The sequence below is a fragment of the Convolutriloba macropyga genome, chromosome 12 (assembly GCF_964194025.1).
Source record: "Convolutriloba macropyga chromosome 12, txConMacr16.3, whole genome shotgun sequence".
Lineage (NCBI taxonomy): Eukaryota > Metazoa > Xenacoelomorpha > Acoela > Convolutidae > Convolutriloba > Convolutriloba macropyga.
Window position 1 is genome coordinate 27311905 of NC_134479.1, and position 27972 is coordinate 27339876.

Genomic DNA, 27972 nt, shown 5'->3' on the forward strand with positions numbered 1-27972 from the left:
CAACTTCTTCTTTTCGACGTCACAATTTTCCGCCAGCTTTTTAAGTTTACCGTAAAAATGTTCAACTGTTTCTCTGGGGAGTTTTTGACAACAAGTAAGATCTGCCTGTCAAATGTTATGTTTCGAGATCTGATGAAAGCGTCCTCTACAATCTTCCAAAATTCTGCGGTAGTGAGTGTGTCAATCATTATATGTGGACTTTGCTGTTGATAATTTTGGTACTTTACACACTTTTCTACACCAATACTAAGATAGAGTAGAGAGATGGTTTTTCGGTCGGCGAGTGGCCATGGTTTATCTTCACACACTATTCCTACTTCGATGTGTCCTTTGCATATATTTTGCTAATTCATCTTCTTTTGTGAATTTTGTGCGTTACGTTCTCGTTCCGATTGCGTTGAAGAACCGATGGTTGTTTCCTCGTATATAGACTCTAGGGGCAATTCTACTATTTCATGTTTAGGACTGAGCAAGGCTAATTTGTACTGTGCCCTCCAGGTTTCCCATCAGAGAGATTATTCGGGTGCAAATTCATCCAAAAAGGCATCGATTCTCGAGGGAGTTCCCTTGTTTGCTGGCTGCGCTATGTCGTAATTTATTGTTTTGCTGTCGACTTCATTGCGCTGAGAAGCACTTTTAAATTTAAAATTGTGTTTATGAACTTGATTTGCGGAGCAAAATCAGGGAAATTATGGTAAGTGAATTTGAAATGACAAGACAAGAGGAGTGAACTCAAGTGGATATTAACAAAATGAAAATAAGGTTAACAGACATGTGTAATCACGAAGTGGGAAATACAATCATATGAAAAAATAACAAATTGGAAGCGGGAAACGTGAAAAAATGTCTGAAGGTAAAGGAAGGTTGAAGGGCAACTTAAATCAAGAACTAAATTATGACATTGTTTAAGATTTACTGCACTAGATTAAATTAACAATTAAAAACAATTACACAAGTATTACAGATATATCAAATTTTTGCATCGCATTTGAACACCACATTTGATTGTTTGTGTGCGCTAAAAGAGTAACTTTGCAAATTGAAGAAATTCACAAAACGAAATCAAGGTTGTACGCAAATGTTTTAAATTTATCTTATAAATGAGCATTTATGGGTATTAAAATGCTTCGGATAGTTTCAAAACTTTATTTATCTATTTGGACATATTTTTTATTATTTGACCCACTTTGCCAATGATAGTGTACGTTTGGGATTTTTGGCGGATCACAAAGTGATAGCGGGGATTCCAATAGGCGATGCCCTACCGAATAAATCTCTAAATTATATTGTAAAAAGATTCATGAAAAAAGATGTAAGATTCATGGTAGTCCTACAAGGTTCAGAATGATTTCTTGATGATCAGTCAAGGATCATGTTTGATATCTTAAGTGTCACCCAGACTAGAGTCTCAGAGTATTACAGCGCTAAACCAGCATATTTGAAGAGTAAAAAATTCCATCATTTCTGGTACATTGCAACTCCAGAGTATATTAGGTTTCCTTATGTGCAGTTTCCCTTCAATATGACTATTTTGAGGTCACAGAGTTCATCCCGACTAGGTTTATCCTGTATAGTCTAAAAATTTCCATACCGCAAAATTAAGTCTGAGCAGATTATTGTCATACTGTTGCAGCTTATAACTTGTAATTACTATAAAACTCTACTCACCTTTAACGTATAAGCTATATTGTAGGCAATTACCACAGAGCCCATTTAGCTTAGTTGCTACGAAAATTAAATGTTACAAGTTCCTTCGCGGAAGTTCAAATCGAATATGTTGGCGGGAGTTAAACCGAACATATTATTTTTCATGGAGTAATTTTAACTCAAAAATCAAGACTGGCCAATGTAAATTGTGACATGAACAGAGTACTGGTCAACTTAAAAACAACTTAAAAACTAAGCAGATTGTCTCTAGAGTGATTCACCTCTGATTTTCTCTGCCACCAACCTCCAAGCATACCAGTATCGTACTAGGAAATACGTTATGATTTGTATGACATCATATATGATCCTGTATGATTACTAAGAAGCGGCAACCCGGGAGTTTTCGGATGTAGACTGATTTAACAAGAAAAGAACTTGTTGGTTGAACAACTGTGGATAAGAGAACTTGAACTTTGAGGTACTGTGGTTGAAATCAAAGCAATCACGCTTTAATGGCATTCATAATCATAAGTAATGATTTATTTGTACATTAGGGTACTCAAAATTATGTTAAAAGTGCCCATGAACCAAGAAAAATGCACCATTCTAACCCTCTCTCCAGAAAAAATCAAGTATTGGATCATTTCTCCCAAGAGAAATCCCAAGTCTTGCGTCTTGTCTCCCAAGAGGGCACCAAGTCTTGATTGTACTCTTCGCATAGTGACCCAAGACTTGGACCTTCTCTTAGCAGAGAGACGAAAGACTTGGAAGTTCTCTGGGCAGATTCTCCAAGACTTGATTATTCTCTGTCAATAGAAACCTCAAAGACCACCTCTGGAGTGTTCTCTCAGCAGCCTTGTATTTGCCATCATCAGACTCTGAATCAGGCCTGGGACTTTTCCTGATCTTTTTCTGAATCAGGCCTGATAGTCTCTGTGAATATGATACGGGCATGTTGAAGCAAATGTTGATACTTTTGCTGGCCAAAAACTTTGATCAATTGATTAGGACCTGGGAAGTATTTTTTCGCAAGAAAAATATAAATATCAGAAACGTCTTATAAAGGCTTTGTTAAAAAAAACAAATTCAGCTAAGGTTGCCATTAAATTGTCCCAGGAGGAAAAGGACGCTGCCCAATTGGCCCTGGCAGAAGAAATACTCGCCAGAAAAACACTCAACAATAGATCGGTCGATTAACGAAAATTAGCCGAGAAAACGATAACAGAAAACAGCTCTTTATCTTGAAATCAACAATTCTACAAGAAGGTCCGTTTGAAACGACCTAAAATATTTCTTCTAAGGCTCTCCCACACTTCTTGATTTGAGAACCTTAAAATCTGCTCTATCTATATTGGTAACGGCAAGAGAGAAAGGGTTAATTGAACAATTTTCAATTTATTGGGTTAACACGAGGGGTTAAACAGGGAAGGATATGATACTTGAAGAGGTTTCCATTATACTAAAAACTTATTTCACACTCCTGTGTTGGCAACGTGATTGGGCGTTTGATTTTGAGCTCTAGTTGATACTGCGGTGCTATTGGCCGCCCCAGCTGTGTTTTGATTGGCTGATTCCATTTTGTAGCAGGGAAATATTTTGTCCAACCACATTTTATATGCTGTGCGCATTCCTCTGTGTGTGAAACCGTAAATGACGAAATTGAAGCTCGAGTTCACGTGTGCCCACAATTCGATTGACACGTAGAGTTCTGAAAACGAAACGGTACTGAAAAGCGGTACTTACCCAGGTCGAGGTAGCCAGACCGATGTGACTTCTGATCAGAGCATCTTCGAGCGCACACATGTTCTCGGTGCGTTCGAATTACATGATCTGGAAAAGACTTCGAGCGCACTTTTGTCTGGACAAAGGTTTGGAACTTGTTTGGTCAGAGGTCACTTCGGTCTGGGTCGGTCTGACCAGAGGCAGTTTTGAGCGCACACTAGTCTGATCAGAAGCCATTTCGAGGGAATTTTTTTGCAAGTTTCTTTTTTTATTTTTGTTACTGACAGATCTTGTCTCTCTGAGATCATAGACTAATCGAGAGCCTGATGAGTTGATCAGAAACAAGAGGTCCAGCTGATAGCAACTACTGGTCGCCTTTTGAAAAGCTTTTGGAAAACTGATCGAGACGTTATTATGCGACGCTGTCTAAGTTCATCTATTCAGTCAAAAACATGAATTAATGGCGTACTGAAATTTTTTTTTCGGCACTTGGGATTTCATTAGCAATTCTCTTTTAATTGGCTTCTCCTTAGATGAAAATATCTCTGAAAACAGCAATGTTCATGAAAAGAATATATTATAACAATTTTTAGAGATTTTTTCATGTTCAAATTCATTCTCTGATCAGATTATTTTGAACGCACTTTAGTCTAATCACAGGCGATTTCGAGCGCACATTAGTCTGATCAAAGGCAGTTTCGAGTGCACTTCTGTCCGATCAGATGCGGATTTGAGCGCACACTAGTCTTATCAGTTGGTGAAATTCGAGCCCACAATAATCTGATCTGAGGAATTTTCCGAGCGCACTTTAAGGGCACATGGAGCTTCGAGAGCGCTATAGTCTGAGCAGAGGACGAATCAGTCTGGGTTGATCTGATCAGAGGTCACTGTTGTCTGGGATGGTCTGATCAGAGGCAATTTCCAGCGAATTTTTTTGCAAGTTTCTTTTTTTGTTTTTAATACTGACAGATCTTGTCTTTCTGAGATCATAGACTCATCGAGAGCCTGATGTGGTGATCAGAAACAAGAGGTCCAGCTGATAGCAACTGCTGGTCCCCTTTTGAAAAGCTTTTGGAAAACTGATCGAGACGTTATTATGCGACGCTGTCTAAGTTCATCTATTCAGACAAAAACATGAATTAATGGCGTACTGAAAAAAATTTTTTTGGGCACTTGGGATTTCATTAGCAATCTTCTTTTAATTGGCTTCTCCTTAGATGAAAATATCTCTGAAAACAGCAATGTTCATGAAAAGAATATATTATAACAATTTTTAGAGATTTTTTCATGTTCAAATTCATTCTCTGATCAGATTATTTTGAACGCACTTTAGTCTAATCACAGGCGATTTCGAGCGCACATTAGTCTGATCAAAGGCAGTTTCGAGTGCACTTCTGTCCGATCAGATGCGGATTTGAGCGCACACTAGTCTTATCAGTTGGTGAAATTCGAGCCCACAATAATCTGATCTGAGGAATTTTCCGAGCGCACTTTAAGGGCACATGGAGCTTCGAGAGCGCTATAGTCTGAGCAGAGGACGAATCAGTCTGGGTTGATCTGATCAGAGGTCACTGTTGTCTGGGATGGTCTGATCAGAGGCAATTTCCAGCGAATTTTTTTGCAAGTTTCTTTTTTTATTTTTAATACTGACAGATCTTGTCTTTCTGAGATCATAGACTCATCGAGAGCCTGATGTGGTGATCAGAAACAAGAGGTCCAGCTGATAGCAACTGCTGGTCCCCTTTTGAAAAGCTTTTGGAAAACTGATCGAGACGTTATTATGCGACGCTGTCTAAGTTCATCTATTCAGACAAAAACATGAATTAATGGCGTACTGAAAAAAATTTTTTTGGGCACTTGGGATTTCATTAGCAATCTTCTTTTAATTGGCTTCTCCTTAGATGAATATATTTCTGAAAACATCAATTTTCTTGAAAAGAATATATTATAACATTTTTTAGAGATTTTTTTCATGTTAAATTCATTCCCTGATCAGATTATTTTGAACGCAATTTTGTTTGATCACAGGCAATTTTGATCGCACATTAGTCTGATCATAGGCAGTTTCAAGCGCACTTCTGTCTGATCAGCTGCTGATTGAGCGCACACTAGTCTTATCAGTGGGTGAACTTCGAGTGCAAAATAATCTGATCGGAGTAATTTTTCGAGCGCACTTTAAGGGGACACGCAGCTTCGAGAGCACTATAGTCTGAGCAGAGGACGAATCAGTCTAGTTTGATCTGATCAGAGGTCACTGTTGTCTGGGATGGTCTGATCAGAGTCAATTTCCGGCGAATTTTTTTGCAAGTTTCTTTTTTTTAGTTTTGTTACTGACAGATCTTGTCTCTCTGAGATCATGGACTCATCGAGAGCCTGATGTGTTGATCAGAAACAAGAGGTCCAGCTGATAGCAACTACTGGTCCCCTTCTGGAAAACTTTTGGAAAACTGATCGAGATGTTATTATGCGACGCTGTCTAATTTCATCTATTCAGTCAAAAACATGAATGAAACATCAATTAATGGAGATTTTTTCATGTTCAAATTCCTTCCCTGATCACATTATTTTGAACGCATTTTAGTCTGATCACAGGCAATTTCGAGCGCACATTGGTCTGATCATAGGCAGTTTCGAGCGCATTTCTGTCTGATCAGATGCGGATTTGAGCGCACACTAGTCTTATCAGTGGGTGACATTCGAGCGCACAATGATCTGATCTGAGAAGTGTTTCGAGCGCACTTTAAGGGCACACGGATCTTCGAGAGCGCTATTGTCTGAGCAGAGGTCGAATCAGTCTGGGTTGGTCTGATCAGAGGTCACTGTTGTCTGGGATGGTTTGATCAGAGGCAAATTCGAGCGAAATTTTTTGCAAGTTTCTTTTTCTATTTTTAATACTGACAGATCTTGTCTTTCTGAGATCATAGACTCATCGAGAGCCTGATGTGGTGATCAGAAACAAGAGGTCCAGCTGATAGCAACTACTGGTACCCTTTTGAAAAACTTTTGGATAAATGATCGAGACGTTATTATGCGACGCTAAATAAGTTCATCTATTCTGTCAAAAACATGAATTAATGGAGTACTGAAATTTTTTTTTCGGCACTTGGGATTCCATTAGCAATTCTCTTTTAATTGGCTTCTCCTTAGATGAATATATTTCTGAAAGCATCAATTTTCATGAAAAGACTATATTATAACAATTTTTAGAGATTTTTCGTGTTCAAATTCACTCGCTGATCAGATTATTTTGAACGCACTTTAGTCTGATCACAGGCAATTTCGAGCGCACATTAGTCTGATCATAGGCAGTTTCGAGCGCACTTCTGTCTGATCGGCTGCGGATTTGAGCGCACACTAGTCTTATCAGTGGGTGACATTCGAGCGCACAATAATCTGATCTGAGAAATCTTTCGAGCGCACTTTAGGGCACACGGAGCTTCGAGAGCGCTATTGTCTGAGCAGAGGACGAATCAGTCTGGGTTGGTCTGATCAGTGGTCACTGTTGCCTGGAATGGTCTGATCAGATTTCTGTTTGGATCTCAACCTCGGTAATCAGTGTGGTGACCAGGCAGCAAAAGACACAAAGTAATTATCAGGTTTTGTTGTGCGACCCTAGACCGCTCTGCTCAGACCATTTCCCGGACCTCAACATCGGACGACCCAAAAATTTTTGTGCGACTTTAGTGCGAGCAGCGCTCCCTCTCATCAAACCATTCTCCAAGATTTGTCCTTTGATCAGGCCATTCCTGAATACATTTTATAATCAGTTGGAATATGTTTAAAATATTCAATTCTAAACTTATTTTAGTCAACTTAAATTTGAATAAGATAGTTTATCTTGTTTAACGTAAGGCAAAAACTTATCGATAAAACTATAAACTAAAAGTCTTTTTCTAGTGCCTGCAATTCTTCTTTTGAGTCATCAAAATCAGTGGTAACAAAACTGTAGTCAGATAAGAAATGTTCAGTTAATGCTCCGTGGTCAGATCTTCGGCTTACGTCCAGCCTTTGCCCTCTGATCAGACCGTAGTGCGACAATTATCCAGAAATTCGTGCGAATTTTAATCAGACTCTAATGAATGCGACTTTGCCCTTTAATCAGACCGTAGTGGGACCATTGTCCAAACAATTTCCCAGATTTTGCCCAGATTTTTTGCTTTACCAATAGTTTTTAATTCAAAAGCTCTCACAGCAATTCTACAGAAGGATCGTAAATTTTCAGTAGATGCTTTAAAAACGCTCGTTTGAAACCTACAGCGCACTCTTTTATTTCCGATTTCATCCCAGCTTACGGCCAAAGATGAACAGATCTGAATAAAATGGGTGGTGACTAAATTTTGAGAACTTGAAATCATGGAACAGAAAAATGATCAGCGGTGTAACAGTAATTAATTTGATTGCTTTTCAGAAAACAAAACATATATATATATATATATATATATATATATATATATATATATATATATATTATATATATATATATATATATATATATATATATAGATTTTATTCTAAGATTTGATTCGATAGAAGTCAACAAAAATTGTCAATTTTGCCTCCAATTATATATTTTTGCCTTCAATTCTGCCTCCAACATATATATATATATATATATATATATATATATATATATATATATATATATAGATTTTATTCTAAGATTTGATTCGATAGAAGTCAACAAAAATTGTCAATTTTGCCTCCAATTATTTATCAGACGAAATAAAACATGAAAGAGATGAAAGCGCGCTAAATATGTCTCAATATGTGACAATCAGAAAAGCCAGCTGGTAAAAAAGAAAGGCGCCAGCTCATTTAAAAGCTTCTAATGGCTTTTAAATTATCTTGCGAAACATTTTACCTTCTCCTGAAACGATCAAAACTGCCATGTGATTCGAGATTTTAATCCTGTAAGATCTTACAGTTTTCTGGCATATTTTTTTCAGATTTTAGATAAAAAATATTTCAGAGACGGCAGGTACATCGTACAAAAAAATTTGCAGGATCTTGCTAAATGAAAATTTGTCCTATAAATTCAAATTCCTGCAAGATGAATTTTTATCCAATAAAAGGTGACGGTAAATTGCCCGGCAAAACGATGCTACATAGGACAAGCTGGCTCGATAATGTGCCTTTGCACATAATGTTCCAAACTCGCTTCTCCACAATTTTGGCTTAATTGCCCGGGTCAAGGCCGAATGGTTATCTTGTAAGAACTTGCAAGTTTCTGGCAGAAACTTACAAGGCGATGCATCGCCTTGCAAGTTTTTCTTCCAAAAACTTGCAAGTTCTTACAAGTTAACCATTCGACTTGCAAGTTCTTACAAGTTAAACATTTGACTTACAAGGCTCTTACAAGTTAACCATGCGACTTACAATTTACTTACAAGTTAACCATTCGCACACACACCACACACCACTTGCGCGCGCACACACACGCGCGCACACACACACCCGCGCGCGCACACACACACATACACGCACACACACACACACGCACACACACATACGCACGCACATACGCACTAAACCGTAAATAAAACGTTGCAAGACATCAATGTAAAAAGATGTTTCGAAAAAATGGAATCTGGAAAAGTGTGAATTAAATTATAAAAAGGGTATGACAATGAAGGGCCAATAAATTATTTTAAGAAAATACTGACATATGAATTTGAAAATTTAATCAGAGTCAATATTTTGAGAACTTTTTTTAAAAGCGATCGTGAAGAAGCTAATTGTGATCTACAGTTTTTTAATGGAATTGCAAACAGAACTCTTTTGAATAGATAAATTTCAAAAAGTAAACATTTTGTCTACTTGGGTCAGGTCGAATTTGTATTATGTTATCCAAACAGACCAACTAACTCCCACGCGCTTTCTACGGTAAATGACTGAATGTTAAATTGAATTAACCAATAAGAGTTGTGCTCGACCGGAACGAACTTGCAAGAAACTTACAAGTTAGCCATTCGCCTTGCAAGTTCTTACAAGTTAACCATCTTTTGCAAGAAACTTGCAAGTTCTTACAAGTTAACCATTCGGTCTCGACCCGGGTGTCAACCAAATGGGGAAGAGTTAGAGAAACTTCAAAAGATCCCACACATTGATTCATTGATCGTTGATATAATTGTTATATGAATTGAAATTTTCTTTCAACTGAAATCACTTAGACAGGTAAATATTGACACACTAAAAGGCCGTTGAGACCTGACATTATTACGACTAAGAGTCGAGACAAAAAAAATCGAATAGCAACAACACACAATTACATCCAAAGACCCAATGTTTCTTTATTGAAAAAATACATGAAAAAAGCCTATTAGTAGATTAGTGGATAAAAATGATCAAAACAGCGAAGTTAAAAACATCCAATCATGTTTTTTTAAAACATAAATTTTAAATATTGAAAACCATTAGATATCAATTGAAATCTTTAAAAAGTTTCACGCTAATTCAAACCCCAATATTAGGAGATTGAGACCTGTCATTGCCAGAATTAGTCGTACGTCTACAAAACAAACGACAAATGCGGACTCAAAACACAAAAATTCCATACATTTTTCTGAGAAAGCGGTGTTAAAGCCGTTAAAACCATAATGTATATCGTAAAAATACAGAAAATTCAATTGCGCGTTCTCTGAACACCAGTAATTTGATATGTTACGTCTGCAAAATGTGACTAGGTATTAAAAAATGGATTAAAAAATTGAAATACCGGTATCGAATTCGGTATCGAATCAGTTATGGAATCCGTTAAAACCGGTATCGAATCCCTTAAAACAGTAAGCAATGCGTTGAAAACCTTAGATATGCTCAATTGTTCTGTTCTTTAACAGCAAAAAAATGATACGCGACCTGCAATTAATGAAACTTAATAACAAGTAGACAAAAAATAGAGTATAGTGCAAATATAATAACACGTCTAGATATTTTTTCAAACATTTAAATTCAAATTCATCAAAAACTTTAGCTATGGACTAAAGACAATATTTAGGTTCTTTTTATCGATAGTAAGCCGATAGAACCCATATTATCCAGATATTGTCTCATGACAACAAAGAGAAAAACAAATAAAGACAAAAACTAAAGATTTCTATACAAGATTTCAAAGTCATAGAAAGCTTTAGCTATCAAGTGAAATTGGTGAAAAGGTTCCTTTTGTTCCAAAAAATACTGAGGCATGCACTTACCCAAAATTCATAAAAGGACTTCAGAAAAACAACAAATAAAGACAAGATTCAAAAACAAGTTTAATATTTTGAAAAAAAAAACGGTATCGAAGCCGTTAAAACAACAATGCACCAAAAAAATTGATGTCTTCAATTTTGCTTTTCAGCAACGTCCATAAATTGATTTGAGACATTTAATTTTTGAGACTATGTTAAAAGTAGACAGAAAACTACAGCATAGTGCAAATACGAAAATACGTTGTTTCATTTTTTAAAACATTTGATTTCAAATTCATCAAAAAATTTAGATATCAACTAAAACTAATAATTAGGTTCTTCTCTTCATTAATGAAAAACTGCTAACGCCTCCACTTTTCCCGGTTTTATTCTCGACTACAAAAAACGACAAATAATGACAAAAACAAAAATTTCTATCAACTTCTGCTGCAAGGCGGTGTCGCAGCAATTTAAACCATAATCTATTGAAAAAAAAATTAATGTGTTCAAATGTGTCTTCGTTTTAAAAGACAATCATGTGATCTTTGACCTGTCATTAATTTAAAATGATAAACAAGATAAGAAAAAGAACCTGAAATCCTGGAATATGTTCCAAAATCAGAAGTTTATTGTGAAATCCCGTAGCATCAAAGCAGAAAAACCCTTACTGAAAACATAAAAACTCAAAATTTGTAAAGCTTTAATCCATTAAAAAGACGATGCGATCTGTCCTTTTTGACCTGAAGCTACAATTTGAGCAAGCAAAAAGAGAAAACAAAATTGCAAAGGTCAATAATCCGATTTTTTTCTGAAAGTATGAATTCTTAAAATTCAATTCATAAAGCTTTAAACCACTTTTACATATTAAAAACGCGCATTAAATAGGCTCATTGGCTGATTGTAGATACATTCAGTGCAAAAATTAGATACATTCAAAGCAAAATCGAGTTACGTTGCGTGAGAAAATGAGAACGTAAATCGAACAGATTTGTGAAACGCGTGAGCAGACTTGTTATACGCAGCGCGTGAAAAATAGGATACACAACAGGTTTGGGTACACCTCTGCGGCGTTATGAGCTCTAACTAAGTATCCATTTCGAAAACAAAATTCATTATAGCTTTTTGATTTTGTTTTTGAGAATTAAATAATTCATACGTCGGCAATTGCTATGGGCTGCTTTGATCGTAAATTTTCAGACTTCACGAATAGTGATTCTCTCTTTACAAAAATAAGTAATCGTTTGTAAATTGAATTGCTAATTTGCGGTAAACAGACAAAAAGTCCCAGACGAAACAGTCCCGAATAGCAAAATATTCCCAGACAAAACAGTCCCAGACAAAACAGTCCCAAAAAAGCATACAAAAGAGTCCCAGACAAAATAGTCCGAAATAAACATAGAGTTAAACATATGCACACCAATTTACACAGAAACCACTTAAATTATTCATATAATTGCATTTCATTGAACAAGTATTAAGCTGATTACAACATAGTTTTAGCCAAAACATGTTTTTTGAAACAACTTTTTGGTGTAATCCTCGTTCATATCAATTAAAAACAAAGCATTCAGAAAGTTAACTCATAGATTATGGTTGTTAATTGTTTCTAGATTACTTTTGACTATTATTACGATATTTATTTGGGACTATTTTGTCTGGGACTGTTTTGTCTGTTTTGTTGGACTTTTTTTGTCTGGGACTGTTTTGTCTGGGAATATTTTGCAATTTGGGACTATTTTGTCTGGGACTGTTTTGTCTGGGACTGTTTTGTCTGGGACTGTTTTGTCTGGGACTGTTTTGTCTGGGACTGTTTTGTCCGGACACGCTAATTTGCATGATTGACCAGGTAATTGTCCTTAGTCGGTTGCAGGAGTAAATTAGAGAGATTACTTTTGGTTTAAAAAGTTGATATTCTGTACCATTTTTTAAGACTTGAAAAATGTAAACTCATTATTCTAACTAACTTTTGCTCTTCGATCATCGATTTTTTTCTTTCTTCTTTATCGATATAATTTGATTCTTTATCATTACACACAAGTTAAGATGCCTTTATTTCTGAAAATGAGGTGATAATATCGAGAGCTGGAAGTTAGAATGGCCAAAAATCAATCTTTCGTATATTTTCAAACAAGCTGCTTTCCCCCACTCTTGTAATCGGAGGACATCAAAAAATCAACTTCTTTTGATATGCATCTATTAATAAATAAAACTCATATTGCCAAGCTTTTATAAAATGTTTAGGATATTAGGATATTCGGGGTTGTACTATTACGCCCGAATGTACATTACCGATCCTCCTTTGTTTTTTCAGCCCAAATCCCTGGATTTCCCACACCTGGTTTTGAATATTTCAGCTGAGAAAACAGCAGAAATTGCTCTTTCAAACTAAAAATTGGTGATTGAAACTGAAATTGGCGATTGACTTTAAACTGAAAATTTCCAAAAAAAAACGCCGATTGTAATTTGCTCGAGGATAGTCCTTAACATTAGGAGTCTTCTCACCTTCGGGTACTTTTGCAGCGTACTTGTTGTCCACTCCGACTGCAAATATGATGATGGCAAGGGGCAGCCACGTGATCAGACAGATGATGAATATGAGGAGGAGAGAGATGACCAACTGTTTCTGTTCACGCTGCCTCTTCTCACTCTTCGCCATGTTCCCTGGGCAACAAATACTGATATTAAGAGAGGGGGGGGGAGGTGATTCTGTATTATAGGCAAATTGATCAATCCATGAACAGAATCGAATTAAACCTCGATAGTCATTGAAACACAAGTAGTGAACAAAAACTGATTAAACTTGAGCGCTGCACCCAAAAAATTCTGTTGCTGGTGATTTGATAAATCAGTTATGGGGCATCAGAATCTTCACCAATAACTAATAGACGCTTCGCACAAACCAAAATCCGAGAAGACTCTTCGATTATTGAGAAATCACATTTCACAATCCCTCGCATCGACAGAATGCGTTAATTAGGCAAAAAATTTTGACGGTTTTACCACAACGTAAATTAACCCCCACTTGACTATTAAAGAGCTGCGCGGGACATGGCCATTTCCTAGCACCCAGTGAGACTTCGATATGAAACTCGGAACAACGGAACAAATTATCACGACCGAAATTCAATGCTAATATGGGGGTTTATTTCTTTGGGGGTTCTATATCCATGATGTTTGTTTCCTTGATGTTTGTTTTCTTATTAGAATCAAATTGAGGGTTAGTTTTTTTTTGTTTGTTTGATGGGTGTTATATCCAGACCCGACAAAATGGGGTCCTATGATCAATGATGATTACAAGACCAACAAAGTATGCTCAAAATTCACATATAAAGCAAAAAAGGCTCGTTTAAACAGGCCGGTACTTTGAAGTAAGCCGTGAAATGTGAATTTTTGTAAGTTCACCTTTTACTCTAGCGGTGAAATTACATAATTTCACCGCATTTCACCACAAAATTATGTACAAAATGTGCGGCAAAAAACAACTTTTCACCGCTTATCTTACATGTTTTTCCGATTTTTCCTTGACCCGGGTTGCTGTTCTGAGTTTCTATCAATTTTGTTTAAATATTATCAGCAGTAAATGGTCATAATTTGTACCTGCAGAAGCCTTTTCCCATATTTTGTAGTAGCAGTATGGTATGATGAGTAGAGGGAGGAGGAGTGCAATGATGGTGTACATCATAGTGTTGAACCACCAGGTGTTCTCCAGAGTGAAACTGCAGTGAAGCAGGGGTGCCTTGAACACGTGACCTTAAATCAAACAAAAAGGCGTCGGTATCTAAACTTTCTTATTCAAGGTTTAACCTAAAAGGAACTGGCTGTCATTTGCGGAGGAAAAAACTATTTTTGATCTTTTCATGCTAAGGAATATTTCATTTATGATCTGACTAAGTTTGCCAAGATTCCATGAAGCCATACATGACTTTTTTGGTTGCTAAGATTCACATATGACCTTTTGTATGTGAAACCTTGCTAATATCGTTCTATGTAGTTAGTCCCGAGAAAGTGCCAATTCTGCGTGAATGATTTAAACTTTATGCCTCACAGTGAATTGTAGCAAAGCATTTTTTCAACGCAATTGTTAGATAATATTCCATACACCGCGATTTGTGCCTTTTTAGTGGTATATAAAACTGAAACTTCAATCCGAGGCCCAGTATTGTGTGCATTTGTTTTTTTTTGCCACCCTGCACATTAGGCCTCAATTGGGCTTCAAATCAGAAAAAGCCCCGGGTTGAGCACTCACAGCACTTCAGTACTGAACTATTGTAAATCCAGAAGCTGTATATGGACCTTTTTACACTTGTACATGTTCTGTTCATGTCAAAATATACACTGATCAGTTTCTTTTTCAGGGTAAAATTGTACTTCTGATTTTATCCTCATTCTGATCTGTCCATAACTATTATCTAGCATTTATCAGCCTATTTAACGTTATTGTATATCTCTTGTCAGCCTAAAAACATTCTGTTTTAAACCTGTTTCAACCCTGATTATCGGCCTAAGATACACTGTTTTAAGCTGTTTCAGCGCTGATTTTGCATCACTTGACAGGCATTTTCACATCATAAACCACACAACAGGCATATTCACGCCAAACTACGTCACACCGCAGGCATTTTCACACCACACTATACTACACAACAGGCATACCCACCCCATACTACATCACACGACATGCATATTCATATAACAAAACATCACGCCACAGTCACAACCAAACCATACCACATCACACCACGGGCATATTCACATCATAATACATCACACCACGAGCATACCGACACCATAATACTTCACACCTCTGCTAATCGAACAGACGAGAATTCATCCGCTATGTGGCCCGGGAAGGCGTGAACACATCTGCTAAGTGACACAGGAAATCGTGAATACTCCTGCTAAGTAAGCCGGGAGTTCGCAAACAAAATTGCTGAGTGAATGCAAAGCTCGAGAACAAAGCAGCACTGGTTATACAATTATGTGAACGCGCACACCTCGTTGCGACCGAAACGAGACTCAAACATCCCCAAACTCAACCCAAGGGGGCCCCGAAAACACTCGTATCCCCCATATAAGTATCAAGTATCAGTATCAGCAGCATTATTCACTCAGTATGCAGTAGTTATGAAGTTGCTTTAATTGGTAATGTGTCCGTACGAAAAATTCATTCATTTTGGAAGCATTTTGCTTGCTGTTCTGACACGCCCAAGCAATTCCAACATCTTCGAAAAGATCATAGTACTGTTTTTACCATTGAATTACTCTGAACAGTCTAAATAGTTGTTTTTGTACTTTTTTAAAGAAAACTAATTAAGCTGTTTCAGTACTTGTTGTACAAGCTTATGCTGAAATAGGCAGTTTCAGTACTGAAAACTCCAGGGTAAGACTCCTCGGTCTATGTTAATATGATCAGAGGTCAGCTCATAAAACTCCAGAAAATGTCCATCGCAGGTCTGAATCTGAAAGTTCGATAAGCCAAAACAATCATTCCTGCCCCATCTTGCTATTACCTCTTCAGAGCCTCTTGAATTTAATTATTTAAAAACCATCATGAAAGATTGTGAAGAAAAATCTATTTGTTTCTTACATTTTGGAGAAGTTTGGTAGAAAATCATTTTTAAATATAACATCACTTAGGGAATAAAAAAAGTCTTCAAGAACTTAAATGAGTAACTTAAAAACAATTCTTTTTAAAAAAGGATGTATCCATGCATGTTTTTGGAGACAATAGATAATAACTCGAAGTACATTTGATTATTTTCCCTCTAAGTTACCATAGTTGTCAATTTCTGTTTGACTTTAAATTCAAAAGAGTAAAATTGACTGCAATTTCCACTTTGGTTTCCTGTTTTGCTTCGAGAATGGAGTGGTTGACATGAGATTTTCATAAATAAAGAAGAGTAAAAATCAATTTGTGAAGAAGAGTAAAAATCCTATTTTGTTCGTCACAGTATTTGTGCAAATTTCCTCCGCGAATTTCGTTTATACTCATAAATTAGTACAAGATAAGGTTCTATTTATCATGCGAGTTGATCAAATCAAAATTTGAACGTTCGTCGACATTCTTTTTTTAAAATAAAACGAGGGCATGCGAAATTCAGACGTTTAAATTTTTGCAAGACCAAACCAAAAGGCATTATTGAAAAATTCAGGTTACTTTGAATGAATATTCATTACATTAACAATTATTTCTTTTAGAAAAAAAATTTGATACAAAGTAGTCAAGAAAACAATCGAAAATTCTATTTTAAAGTAGCTATTTTGGTTTTTTATGAATATTCATTCAGTATACATATCTAGTTTTTCAATAATGCTACTTTTGTTCTCTCCTGCAAAAGCTTTAATCGTCTGAAATTTGCGTGCACTTCCAAAAAACAGCCTCCAGAGAAATTAGAAGAATGTGAAAAACTTGAGAGTCGCTAAGAGAAGCTTTTCTTACACCAGAAGTTCAAGTTGAAATTGCATCCAAAACTACAAATCCATTTCCCTCAAGATTTAGGCAGTTTTCATTTAATAAAATTATCAGAAAAATTGTAGCAGCAAATAGTTCTTGTACCAAAATATTGGGTTATTTTATACAGAAATTACCTAATATCGAGAAACATTTTATACAGCTCCCATTTCCCGTATTTAAAAGCGAAATTTGTTCAATCTGTTTTAACTCCAAGTAAGTACTTTTCGTTTATTCCAAGCAACTCTTCTGCTTCGCAATCGTAATTGATCCATTTTATTGATAAGGTTAGTCCACATTGACCGTGTTTTCTAATAGTTTTGTTTGTGTATTTCCAAGGTGTAACATTTTTTGTCACAACATGAGGTGAAAAACTAAGAATGAAGATCCTGTATACGCCTTAAAATTTTTCCTTGGTATACTTCACAGACAAATAATATTTTCTTCTACAAAGAAGAACATCATCTTTGAAGAGCATCACCACTGCCACGTGGGCTTCACATACATTTTTTTGTACCTGATTGATTATATTTATAAGTCAAAAACAAGTTTTAAATTCTCCTTAGGTAATTTGAAAGAGGTTCTATTCCGATTTGCAAACAAAATGCTCGGGATCAAACTACATACGAAAAAATCTTGGCCTGAACTAAAGTTCAAGGAATTATAAAAAAAAAATTAATTCTGTAGCAAACGATCAACTAACCGAAAAAACTACACCTTTAAATGATTAGGACTTCATTCGGAAAACCATGTAGAAAAAATACCATGAAAAATTTTTAAAACGACATTAAAAACATAAACTATTTGCCACACGAAAACAGAAAATCACACATGAGAAAGTATTTTTTTGTTGAAACACCGTCCGTTTTCTCACTTTACTTTAAAATTAGAATAAAAAATTTTTCACACCAAGAAACCATTTACTTTCTTGCTTTAATTTTTGTCTGATGAAAATGTTTGAATCTCTATTTGACTTGCAAAATCGTCAAAACGAGTTAACAGATCTGGAAAAGAAGACAGCCCCCAATACAGTTAAAATTTTTGATTTGTAGAAAAAACTTTATGCCTCCCTTTTATGTAAATAGATGCAAATATCGATGTAGCTAATTCTTAAATCTTTATACTGTACAGTTTTTAGGTTTGAGAATAATTCAAAAACCTATTTGGGATAGGTACTTAGTAGAAACAGTTTTTATGTTTTCAGTTTTCATATTTTTCCGTTTGAATTGTTGTAACTTTAAGTGTGAACACACATTAACAAACCTACATATAGATATTTCTCTTCGTGATTTGAAATTATTTGCAACCATTACATAAAATATCAAAATCAATAGATTCTTAAAGCAATTTTCCGAGAAAGTTTCTCATAATTTCCTTATCTCCCAGTTCTTCTAAAGACCTATTTTCATTATTCATACGTATTTTTAGAGCATTTTACGTTATCCTTTCATTGGACATTTTAACAGTTCCTTAATAAATCACACATCATAACTTTTAATCGCTTTGGATGAGTTTTGAGCGGGGATGTGTTCTAAATGCCTTGTCGGACAAAATTTCGGAGACTTTTAAAACGAAAAAAGACACATACCTCTCAAGACTGGAGCGTACTCCACTTACAAGCTGTCAAATGAGAGATGTCTTTCTCAGGTAGCTTTTAATTTCTTTAAGCAAACATGAATATTAAGTGACTTTCAGTCAAATCAATTAGAAACGTCCGAGAATGGACCAGGTTACTTTGGAAAGACATAAATAACCATTTACTTGTCTCATCACTTTCGCTTTTGGCTCCCATAATTTATGTCATTGGTAATGGGAACAGTCTTTACTCAAAAATTTGAATCAAAATAAAGGACAAGGATCATTATCTCAGAGAGGAAAGAAAGTGTTTTAGCTAGGGCAGAAAATTTGAGGTCAAAGAGTTAACTCAGATACATTCAAATTTAGGAGTTACAGAGCTCCATACTTATGCGGTCTAGATGTCACATTAGAGATTAAAAATAACAGAACTTAAAGTTCATTTCCAAAAATTACACGAAGTTACACGAAGAATTACACAAGTTGAAAAAATGATCCCCCCCCCCCCAGTACTTTATGCACCCACAGTGACACAGCACGTTCCATTACATAGTAACTCAATATGTAAAAACATGGCACGTGCGATTGGAGGTGTAAATAAAAAGCACCCACTAAGCTGGGGGCCACAAAGGGAAAAGATCCTTAAAAAATCATGCAGTGCAACTCAAACTTTTTAAATATTTTTTTCAGGTTTGCATTTGAAAAATCAGTAAGCGTTGTCATGAATGGAGTAGTGAAAGTGGTAAAAGTGATTAGGCACAGTTCACTTTAAGTCATACAGAAATTTACTCCAAATCATATCTCCGTTCATATAACAATTACTGAACAAACGTTAGGTACGCAGAACATCTGCGTTGGAATTATTTGAGTCAATGGCTCTAATTTGCCCGGGTAACATCCGGGCAATTTAGAGGGTGTATACTATTTGCACACCAGACCAACAAACCTTATTTTTACATAATGGTTTACTAATTGATGGTCACATCGAGCAAAAAAAGATTCAAAAAAGTTCGTTTAGCTAAATCAATTAGTTTTTGCGGCTTTTGTTTAGGTTTTACAGTAAGAAAAGAAAATTTTCAGTTTTTGGTCTGTAAAATAAATTGGTCGACAAATATTCTGGCTTCTAAACATATGCAACCAAGATCGGTTCTATTTTTCTTCGCTCAAAAAAACATGCCCGTACCCAAAAATAAAATGTCTCTCCTCACATAAAAATTAAAGTAAACAGAAAAAAAATAAAAATAAAAGTTGGGCATGGAAAAAATTTCCGCTCATAAATTCTCTTTAAAAGACAGCTGAGTAAGAGTAATCTGGATGCAGTAACACTACAGCACACAAGTTCCGCAGAAAAAATTTTCAATGATACCAAAAAAAGCGCTTTCATTGAATACCGTTAAATTTAAACGAGTGCAAGAAATCAGCAAAAAGATGAAAAACAATTTAAAGTGCAGCTAAATTACTAGCGATAAAGGGTTTCCAATTAAATTCATTAAATGTAATCCTTTGCATCGCCGTTAAGTAAATATTTTGTGCCTATCAATAGAGTTATAGTCTCATCATCAAAACATTTTATATTAACAGTATCATCTAATAAAGTTTGTACACAAGCATTAAATATGAAATTAAATTTCACTAAAAAAATATAGACCTGCAGTGTGTGTTTGAAAAAAAAACAGTGAATCAATCTTTCGCCTTTCGCGCATAGAAAACATCGTTTCGGAAAAATTGTGCATTGGTTTAAAGATTGCATTGGTGAAAAATATTGCTAGAAATAAACCAAACTGAGAAACATAAATGGTATCTGAGGAAATTAATGCAACACGGAAAAATCTGGAAAACAAAAACTGATTAATTTCTTGCACTAAAAAAACATAGCTCGTAAAATTATGAAACTTCTAAATTGAGTTCGAGAAAGTCTTCGTTTTTAGTAAAAGATTTAAAATGTAGATATTTAGATTCAAACAGGAGCAAATGAAAAGAAATGATGGGAAAGTGAATTGTACTCCGCATAAGTGGCTCAAAGATTGCATGCCGCGACACAAAAATTGAAGTTTAAGTGACACTGAAAATGTTTTTGCTCAAATTAGGCTTGAGATTCGCGCAGCATTAAACCACAAAATCTGTTCAAATATGGCAAGCAATAATTTATAGATGTACGAAGATTTTTTGAATTATACTTCTCATGGCATCGATATATCTATTAATGGGGCAAATATTACTGAACAGAACATTGCACTGGACTTTTTTGTCACTTTTTAAAAAAAAAATTAACACTTTTTGAATGAGGGAAGGATTTCCACTTGAAATTTCCACTTGATTTCCACTTGAAACAAAGAATTCAAATGTTAGATACTCAAAAACCTATCTATATTTTCCAATAATCAATAAATGGAACGCTTTGGGTGTGATTTTTTGAGTGATTATTTTCAAGTACAGAACTCCGTATTTTTGGTTACCTGAAAGTTCTTCCAAACTATATATTGGACAGATTATTTTATCATTGTATTGTCATTTTAAAAGTTGTCTTAACTAAATTAAAAATTAGATTTGCACAGCTGGAACTACCTCCGACTCCTACAAAGTCGTAGTTGACAAAATCCAGCATGAACACACAGATCCAGATCATTACCAGAGACAGCATAGTTCCCTTGACTCCACAAACCCGACTGTAGAACTGATTTTGACAGATGAAAATATACCTGAAACCACAAAAACAGAGACACTTAAAAAGAAATACTTAATCACAAAAATATTCCTGACGTACAGAAATTTGAAATATTGTCAACTATTTCATCAAATTTCTAGTTTCAGATCAGTGATTTATATAAACGAGACAATTGCTACTTGATTTAAAAAAATACAGAAGTTCTGACAATTAATCCGTCTATGGCCAACGATTTCACCAAAATAATCTGGTTATTAATACAGCTGTACCTGTTTCCTGAAAATTGCCTGGCTACTGAAGGACTGGAGGACTGGAGATGAGCACACAGGGGAAGGGGAGGGGGGAGGGGTGCCGTTAAAAACAACAGTTTGGAAGCATGGAAGAACGCACGCCCGGAAGTCTGATTATGGACTCATGAAAGTCTCGTAAATGTTCATGTTATATATATTTATAGGTTAAAAACAATTATGCAGATTCTGCTATAATTATGTTCAAACAGCACTACTAACTAAAGATGTATTACGAATAATTTATGCGCAGCTGAAAAAAAGGAATACAGCTATCAATTTTAGAGGTAAATACCTGTTGAGCGCGACAAACATCATGCTCCAAAGACTTCCAAAGCAACTCATAGAGCAAATGATAGCGGTGAAGTTGCAGAATTCTTTGTTCTCTTTGAATTCCTCTCCCCCGTAGAGTCCCCCGTATAACATGTATCCGAACATGACCATCACAGCCAGATCAAACACTGCCAGATTAGCCAGAAAGACGTGGTGCAACTGGCGCATGTGTTTCATGAACACTATCGAGGCTATCACTAAACATAATTCATGTTGTAAATGGTACGTAAGCGTTTATCCCCTAATCCCCCCCCCCAAAAAAAAGAGATTATAGTCCCTTTTATATGGTCCATGATTATATTACCTGCGGAAATCGTCTCTCTCGGTTCGATTTTTCTTAACAGTTTATGCCAAAACTCTCCATTCTCTCTTTTGCGTGTAACTCAATCAGCCGCACTCATTTATTCTTATATTTGAGGAATTAAATCTCGTCTCTGTCAACTATTATAAAACAATCGCTCTAAGCTATACCGTATCACTACACAGAATGCAATTTTCCTAAACAATTATCTCTCTGAAGCTCGAAAATACAACGCATGTCTAATTGCTATAAAAGTAGTGAAATATTGGAGATTAGATCAAAAAAGTTTTTTCGGTTCTTATTAACAAAAACTACCTCATTACAAAAAATAGAAGCAACGGTTCAATAGAATTTAAACAAGCAGTTCATTTGCTGACTAAACTTAATCTGAACCGAGAGTTTGAGTATTAGGTAATAAATTAACATAGATTAGATGAAAAGGCAATTTTCTATTAGGTAAAGGGGAAGGCAAGTGCTGAAAGGATCCATTTTTTTAATCATTTTGATCATTTTTTATCATTTAGCTAATCATTTAGATCTCGCTTAAACAAATTCCTGGACTTAAACAGTGAAATAAAGTTGATGTGACGTTCAGAATGATATATATATATATATATATATATATATATATATATATATATATATATATATATATATATACGGCAAAAAGTTGAGATAAATAAGAGATTGGTGGCAGAGAAAATCAGCGCTGAATCAATCTAAAGACTTTTTTTGTAAAGATGGCCACCACTCTGATCATGTCACTATCAGGAGGTTGGTGGCAGAGAAAACCAGCGCTGAATCAGTCTAAAGACTTTTTTTGTAAAGATGGCCACCACTCTGATCATGTCACTATTTACACTGGCCAGTCTGATTTTTGAGTAAAATTTACTTCATAAAAAGTAATGTCTTCGTTCAGCTTAACTCCCGCCAACAAGGTTTGCTTTATATGCGATTCGAACCTCCTCATGGGTTCTTGTGAGGTTTAATTTGCGTAGCAATTCGTAACCACTGAGCTAAATGAGCTTTCTGATAATTGCCTATAAACCAGCTTAAGCATAAATAGTGTGTATACTACTATAGTAAGTACCAGTTATAAGCTACAAAAGTATGACTTAATTCTACTCAGACCTAATCTTGGGGTATGAGTAATTTTCAGACTATACAGGATAAGTTTAGCCTGGGCGAACTCTATCACCTCAACATAATCATAATGAAGAAATACTGCACAAAAAGAAAGTGAAAATTTTCTGGAGATGCAATGTTTTAGAACTGAATTAGGTTACTCTTGAAATGTGCTGGTTCAGCGCTGAAAGCTCTGAGACTCAAGTCCGGGTGTTTCATTAATTTGTTTTGATATTTTACCTAAATCACATCAAGAGATGCCATGATTTATTGAGAAACTATTATCTTAACGCATCGAAAACTTTCACATGAACTAGCATAGTTTGCTTTCGTAACATTCATTTTGGTTAAATAATATATGTTTCTATCATCTGTTGCGTCTTTTGTTAAATTGTATAACTGCTTAAGAACACCGCAACATTAACACCTTGGTTCATTAAGATTATATCTCAACAAAATGATCAACAACTTGACCTCCAAAAAACGATCATAAAATTAATCATCTTTTTTTCGAAATTGCATGTCCCCTCTAAGACAAAGATGAATTCCAGAACAAAAACTTAAAATCATTAAGAGGTTTCACTTATCTTGCAAGATCTTGTAAGATTCTTGCAAATGACGTTTATGTAGCAAGAAGCAAGATTCGAACGCTTCTCTTGCAAGAAAGTGTATAGGTCTCGAAAGATTTCAGAAGATTTCGGACAAAAATGCTGCAATTGTTAGGACTACTTTCATCAACAATTACTTTTTCTTATGAGTTTAGCCCAATTGCGGAAGTTCTCGGGTTAAAAAGTAGAAAATTTGAAATCATCTTTAACAGCGATGACGTATTTGAAATAGCCGTGTCAGGTGAAAGTATTCAGCAATAGGTTTAATGTTTAAAACTATCTAAACGAAGTTTTAGTAGGTTGGTATGCGCAGGAAAAAGTCTTAAGAAGTCCTCCAGTGCCATCTTGAATGCCCGACTGCTATCTTCCAAGATATTGCAACACTCTTGCATCATCTTGTAACATGGTGAGTAGTCTTTCAAAACGGTCGGTAATAGACTAGGGTTGCTAGAGATTAATTACCGTCTTAAAGAGGCGCGTAAATTCACTCGAATTAGTAAGCGAAATCCGTTTTACAATCTTATTACCTGGGTAAGATTGTTTCAAACCAAATTATCCTGACCACTTTTTGATTTGTCGCTTTGAAAAGCTATTGCCATGTAAGGTAAATGGAAATATTGCTGTTATGTATTATGAGAGGGAATTCCAAGCGATACGCGATTGAGATTGACGCTATATTAAAAGGTAATTGAAAGCCGTTTAGGCGAGTCCTGTATCCTTAATGCTCGTTCATACTTGGCGACGGCCTGTAATGTTCATTATGCATTTAATTTAAATTTATAATCCTGCAAATTAATGCTGAGTAAAAATGTGCCCTTTACCCAGTAGATTTCCAGGAACCCCAAAGAACAGGGAAATTGAAACCCATGTGAGCCACACTATGCGCATTACATACGCAGGGGTTGTTTCAACATCCGGGAGGTCGCGCACCCAGTCCACCTGAAACAGGACCAGTAAATCACAGTAGTAGAACAGAATAGTAATCTAGTAACTTTTTTACTAACTCGTGCTTTGTCATTTTGCAACTTTCTCCAGGACTCTTGCAAGATAATACGAAATTTTTTATCTGAATGTACAAAACTAGTATCCATATTGTAAGAGTTCTTAATACCACTATTATAAAAAATATTAATAATAAACGTATAATAAACGTGTTAGACCATGCCATATAGTAGCACATTTAGTATAAAATTTGTATTACGTGGTTCTAGTTTTTAGCCCGATTTTTTCAACCCTACATGATATGACAAAATATCACTTCACCCTTCTATCGCTTCAGCCCACAAATTAGCAATCGGTTTTATAAGCATGTTTTCCCATAGTTAAATAGACAGTTTTATCCAATATTAGGTTGTGATAGTTTCGTATCAAATTCAATGAGCCGCTGAGGTATGGTCGATTGATTAAAGTATCAATGTTAATAGCAATAACTATATACCGGATTAAAATCGGGGTGAAATAATGAAAGGAGAAATAATCGGGTTGAAATGACAGGGGGTTTTGAAAAATATATACCAAATAGCAGGACACATTAGAAATAAGCTGCTTCACTGTAAATGGAATTTGTGATTTAATAAATCTGTGTTCTTGAAAACGCCATGCAAGCTCTTTATGTTACGGCTGCACAGTTCGGTTGTGGAAAAGCAAAAGCCCTCTTTAGAGGGCAAATAATTTTATAAATAGCATAGCATTATCGATAACTGATTTCCATTTTTTCTTCTCTAAACTTTTAAAATAGTTTCAAATCAGAAAATTCTTTCTAATTTAGTTGCTTTCTTTACTACGCGGCGATTGCTCAGTTCAAGAGAACTCTTTCACGTTTTGCAACAAAAGATTGCTTTGTTTCCAATGAAAAAATTGGTAGATAATCTATTTAACTGTCTTGAAGCAGAGTTTTTCACTTTTCTCAGAGGGGCATGGTTGTCCAGTTTATTGCATGTAATTTAATCTACATAACCTTAGTCCAAAATCGACTATTATTTTGCGATGTCTTGTATAATTTTAACTCATCATACCAAAGTTTTGCAAAGTTCTTGCAAAGTTAACGTTTTTCTTAAGATAGCCAGAAAAATTTCGCAAGAATTTTTAAATCATCGTACAAAGTGTGAATGAGTACAATTTAGTCAAAAAAATTACAACCACCAAAGTAAAATAATTTAAAAGCTAATGACTGCCTCGTAGGGTCATAATTTCTTTGAAGGTTTTAAAATTATTAAATACTTTTACATATTCAACTTCAAAAGAATTCAATTTGCAAAAATTTTGATTTTTTGAAGCACGGAATCCTCTGACTACATTTTAAACAACTGATGAGGACACCACAGAATGTTGAAAAAGAAGTTTTTTTTGAATGACTCTGACAAGAATCTTACAAGAAAACTGTCAATTTGCAAGATTGTGCAAGATTACCGTTAATAGCCAGACCTAGAGGAATCTAAAATCTTACATGTAATGACCTTTTAGTGAAAGCTAACGAAGCGGTACTACTGAATTTTTATGTTTCCAATAATTTTTATGACTCCACGTGTCAATAAAGTTGATACAAAACATTTGAGGACAAAAATGTTCAACAAAGAAATTGCTTTGCACAATGTAAATTGAATTGAGTAAAAAAGACTATTGTTACTGATTAAGCGGAAATGATGCTATACACAGTTCGAAAAGCTTAATGTCAGGTCATTAAATTTGCTTTCCTCAATAGGCAGTACAGCGATTGAAAATACGTCGTGAGACATGGAGCAAGATGCCTAAAAACCGTATGCACATAATCTGAACTAGCCAATTTTTTTTGAAAAAGTCTTTTAACCTTTCCTTCTGTGACGTTGTACTTAAATGGAATTACTACACTCCAATCAGTGCATCTATTGAATAATTTAAGTAATAATTAAGTAGCACAATATTTATGTCGTGGAATATACGCAATACGCATGCGCAAATCTATTTGACGTTTTTATTGTGTCTCTGACATAAGTTTATACTGACATTGATATTGACATAAGACTATACTGTAATAAGTCTATAATGACCTAAGTCTATACTGACATAAGTCTATACTGACATAAGTCTGTACTGACCTAAGTCTATACTGACATAAGTCTGTACTGACATAAGTCAATACTGACATAAGTTTATACTGACATAAGTCTATACTGACATTCATATTGACATAAGTCTATAATATATATATATATATATATATATATATATATATATATATATGTATATATATATATATATATATATATATATATATATATATAAACAGCTGTGGCAGAATATTTTGATCATTATTTATTATGGCATATGGTCTGAGATATTTCAATCTATGTCATTTTTATTGAAACTTGTTTCATCACAAATAACTTTTTTTTCTTCGACAAAAGATGATTTTACGATATTTTGACTGCTCAATTTCTGTTTTCTTTTGGGTGCATTCCCGTGCTGGCCACCATGAACTTTTCTTGGCAACCATATCCAAGCCATATGAGTTTATAACCGAATGGAAGGTCATTGCTTCGATGTCACAAAAATTGTTCATTTTTTGATTTGTTTTTTTAATGATTTGTATGACTGCCAAATTCCAATAGCTCTGACCAGCCCGCGAAATGATGATTCAATTAAGAAAGAAATTTTCCAGTTTTGTTGCAAGCAAAGCTTGGTTTAGGTCGTGTTGCACGCATCCTTAACCTTGAAATAACGTGAACAAGCTAAGCTTGATAGCTGTTATTAAATTGACAAAAGCTTTTATTGGTACGTTCTTGCCATGTTGATTATTTATAAATTAGAGAATCCTAATTTTGATTAGTCTGCAGATGCGAGACATCCAATCAATCATCAGTCAGTTTTGCTTTCAAGTTTCATTTTTGTCTTGTTGAGTCAAAGCAAGCGAAGCTGATTATCAATAATTTGCTCTCGTTGTAGTTTTAGTTATAAATTTTCTTATTTCACCTCGATTGAACAAAAATCAACTGAATAAGGAAAATCAGTTGTCAAAAGCCAAAACTGAACTTACCCAAAAGACAGGCGTGGCCGAATCCAAAATTTCAATCGAGTTGTTCATTTTTCTCACGGCTCGAGCTCAACTGTTTGCTG

General features: G+C 35.1%; 1 protein-coding gene across 1 annotated transcript; it reads right to left on the minus strand.

The window, feature by feature from the left end:
* Nucleotides 1-3022: 3022 nt before the first annotated feature.
* LOC142350730 (melatonin receptor type 1B-like) lies at nucleotides 3023-27972 on the minus strand. The gene is made up of 7 exons (XM_075402673.1): nucleotides 27893-27972; nucleotides 24702-24819; nucleotides 21809-22043; nucleotides 21127-21260; nucleotides 14133-14285; nucleotides 13038-13196; nucleotides 3023-3355 (listed from the first exon to the last, which is right to left on the minus strand). The coding sequence occupies exons 1-7, from the start codon at nucleotides 27938-27940 to the stop codon at nucleotides 3120-3122; spliced, it is 1083 nt and encodes a 360-aa protein (XP_075258788.1). The 5' UTR covers nucleotides 27941-27972; the 3' UTR covers nucleotides 3023-3119.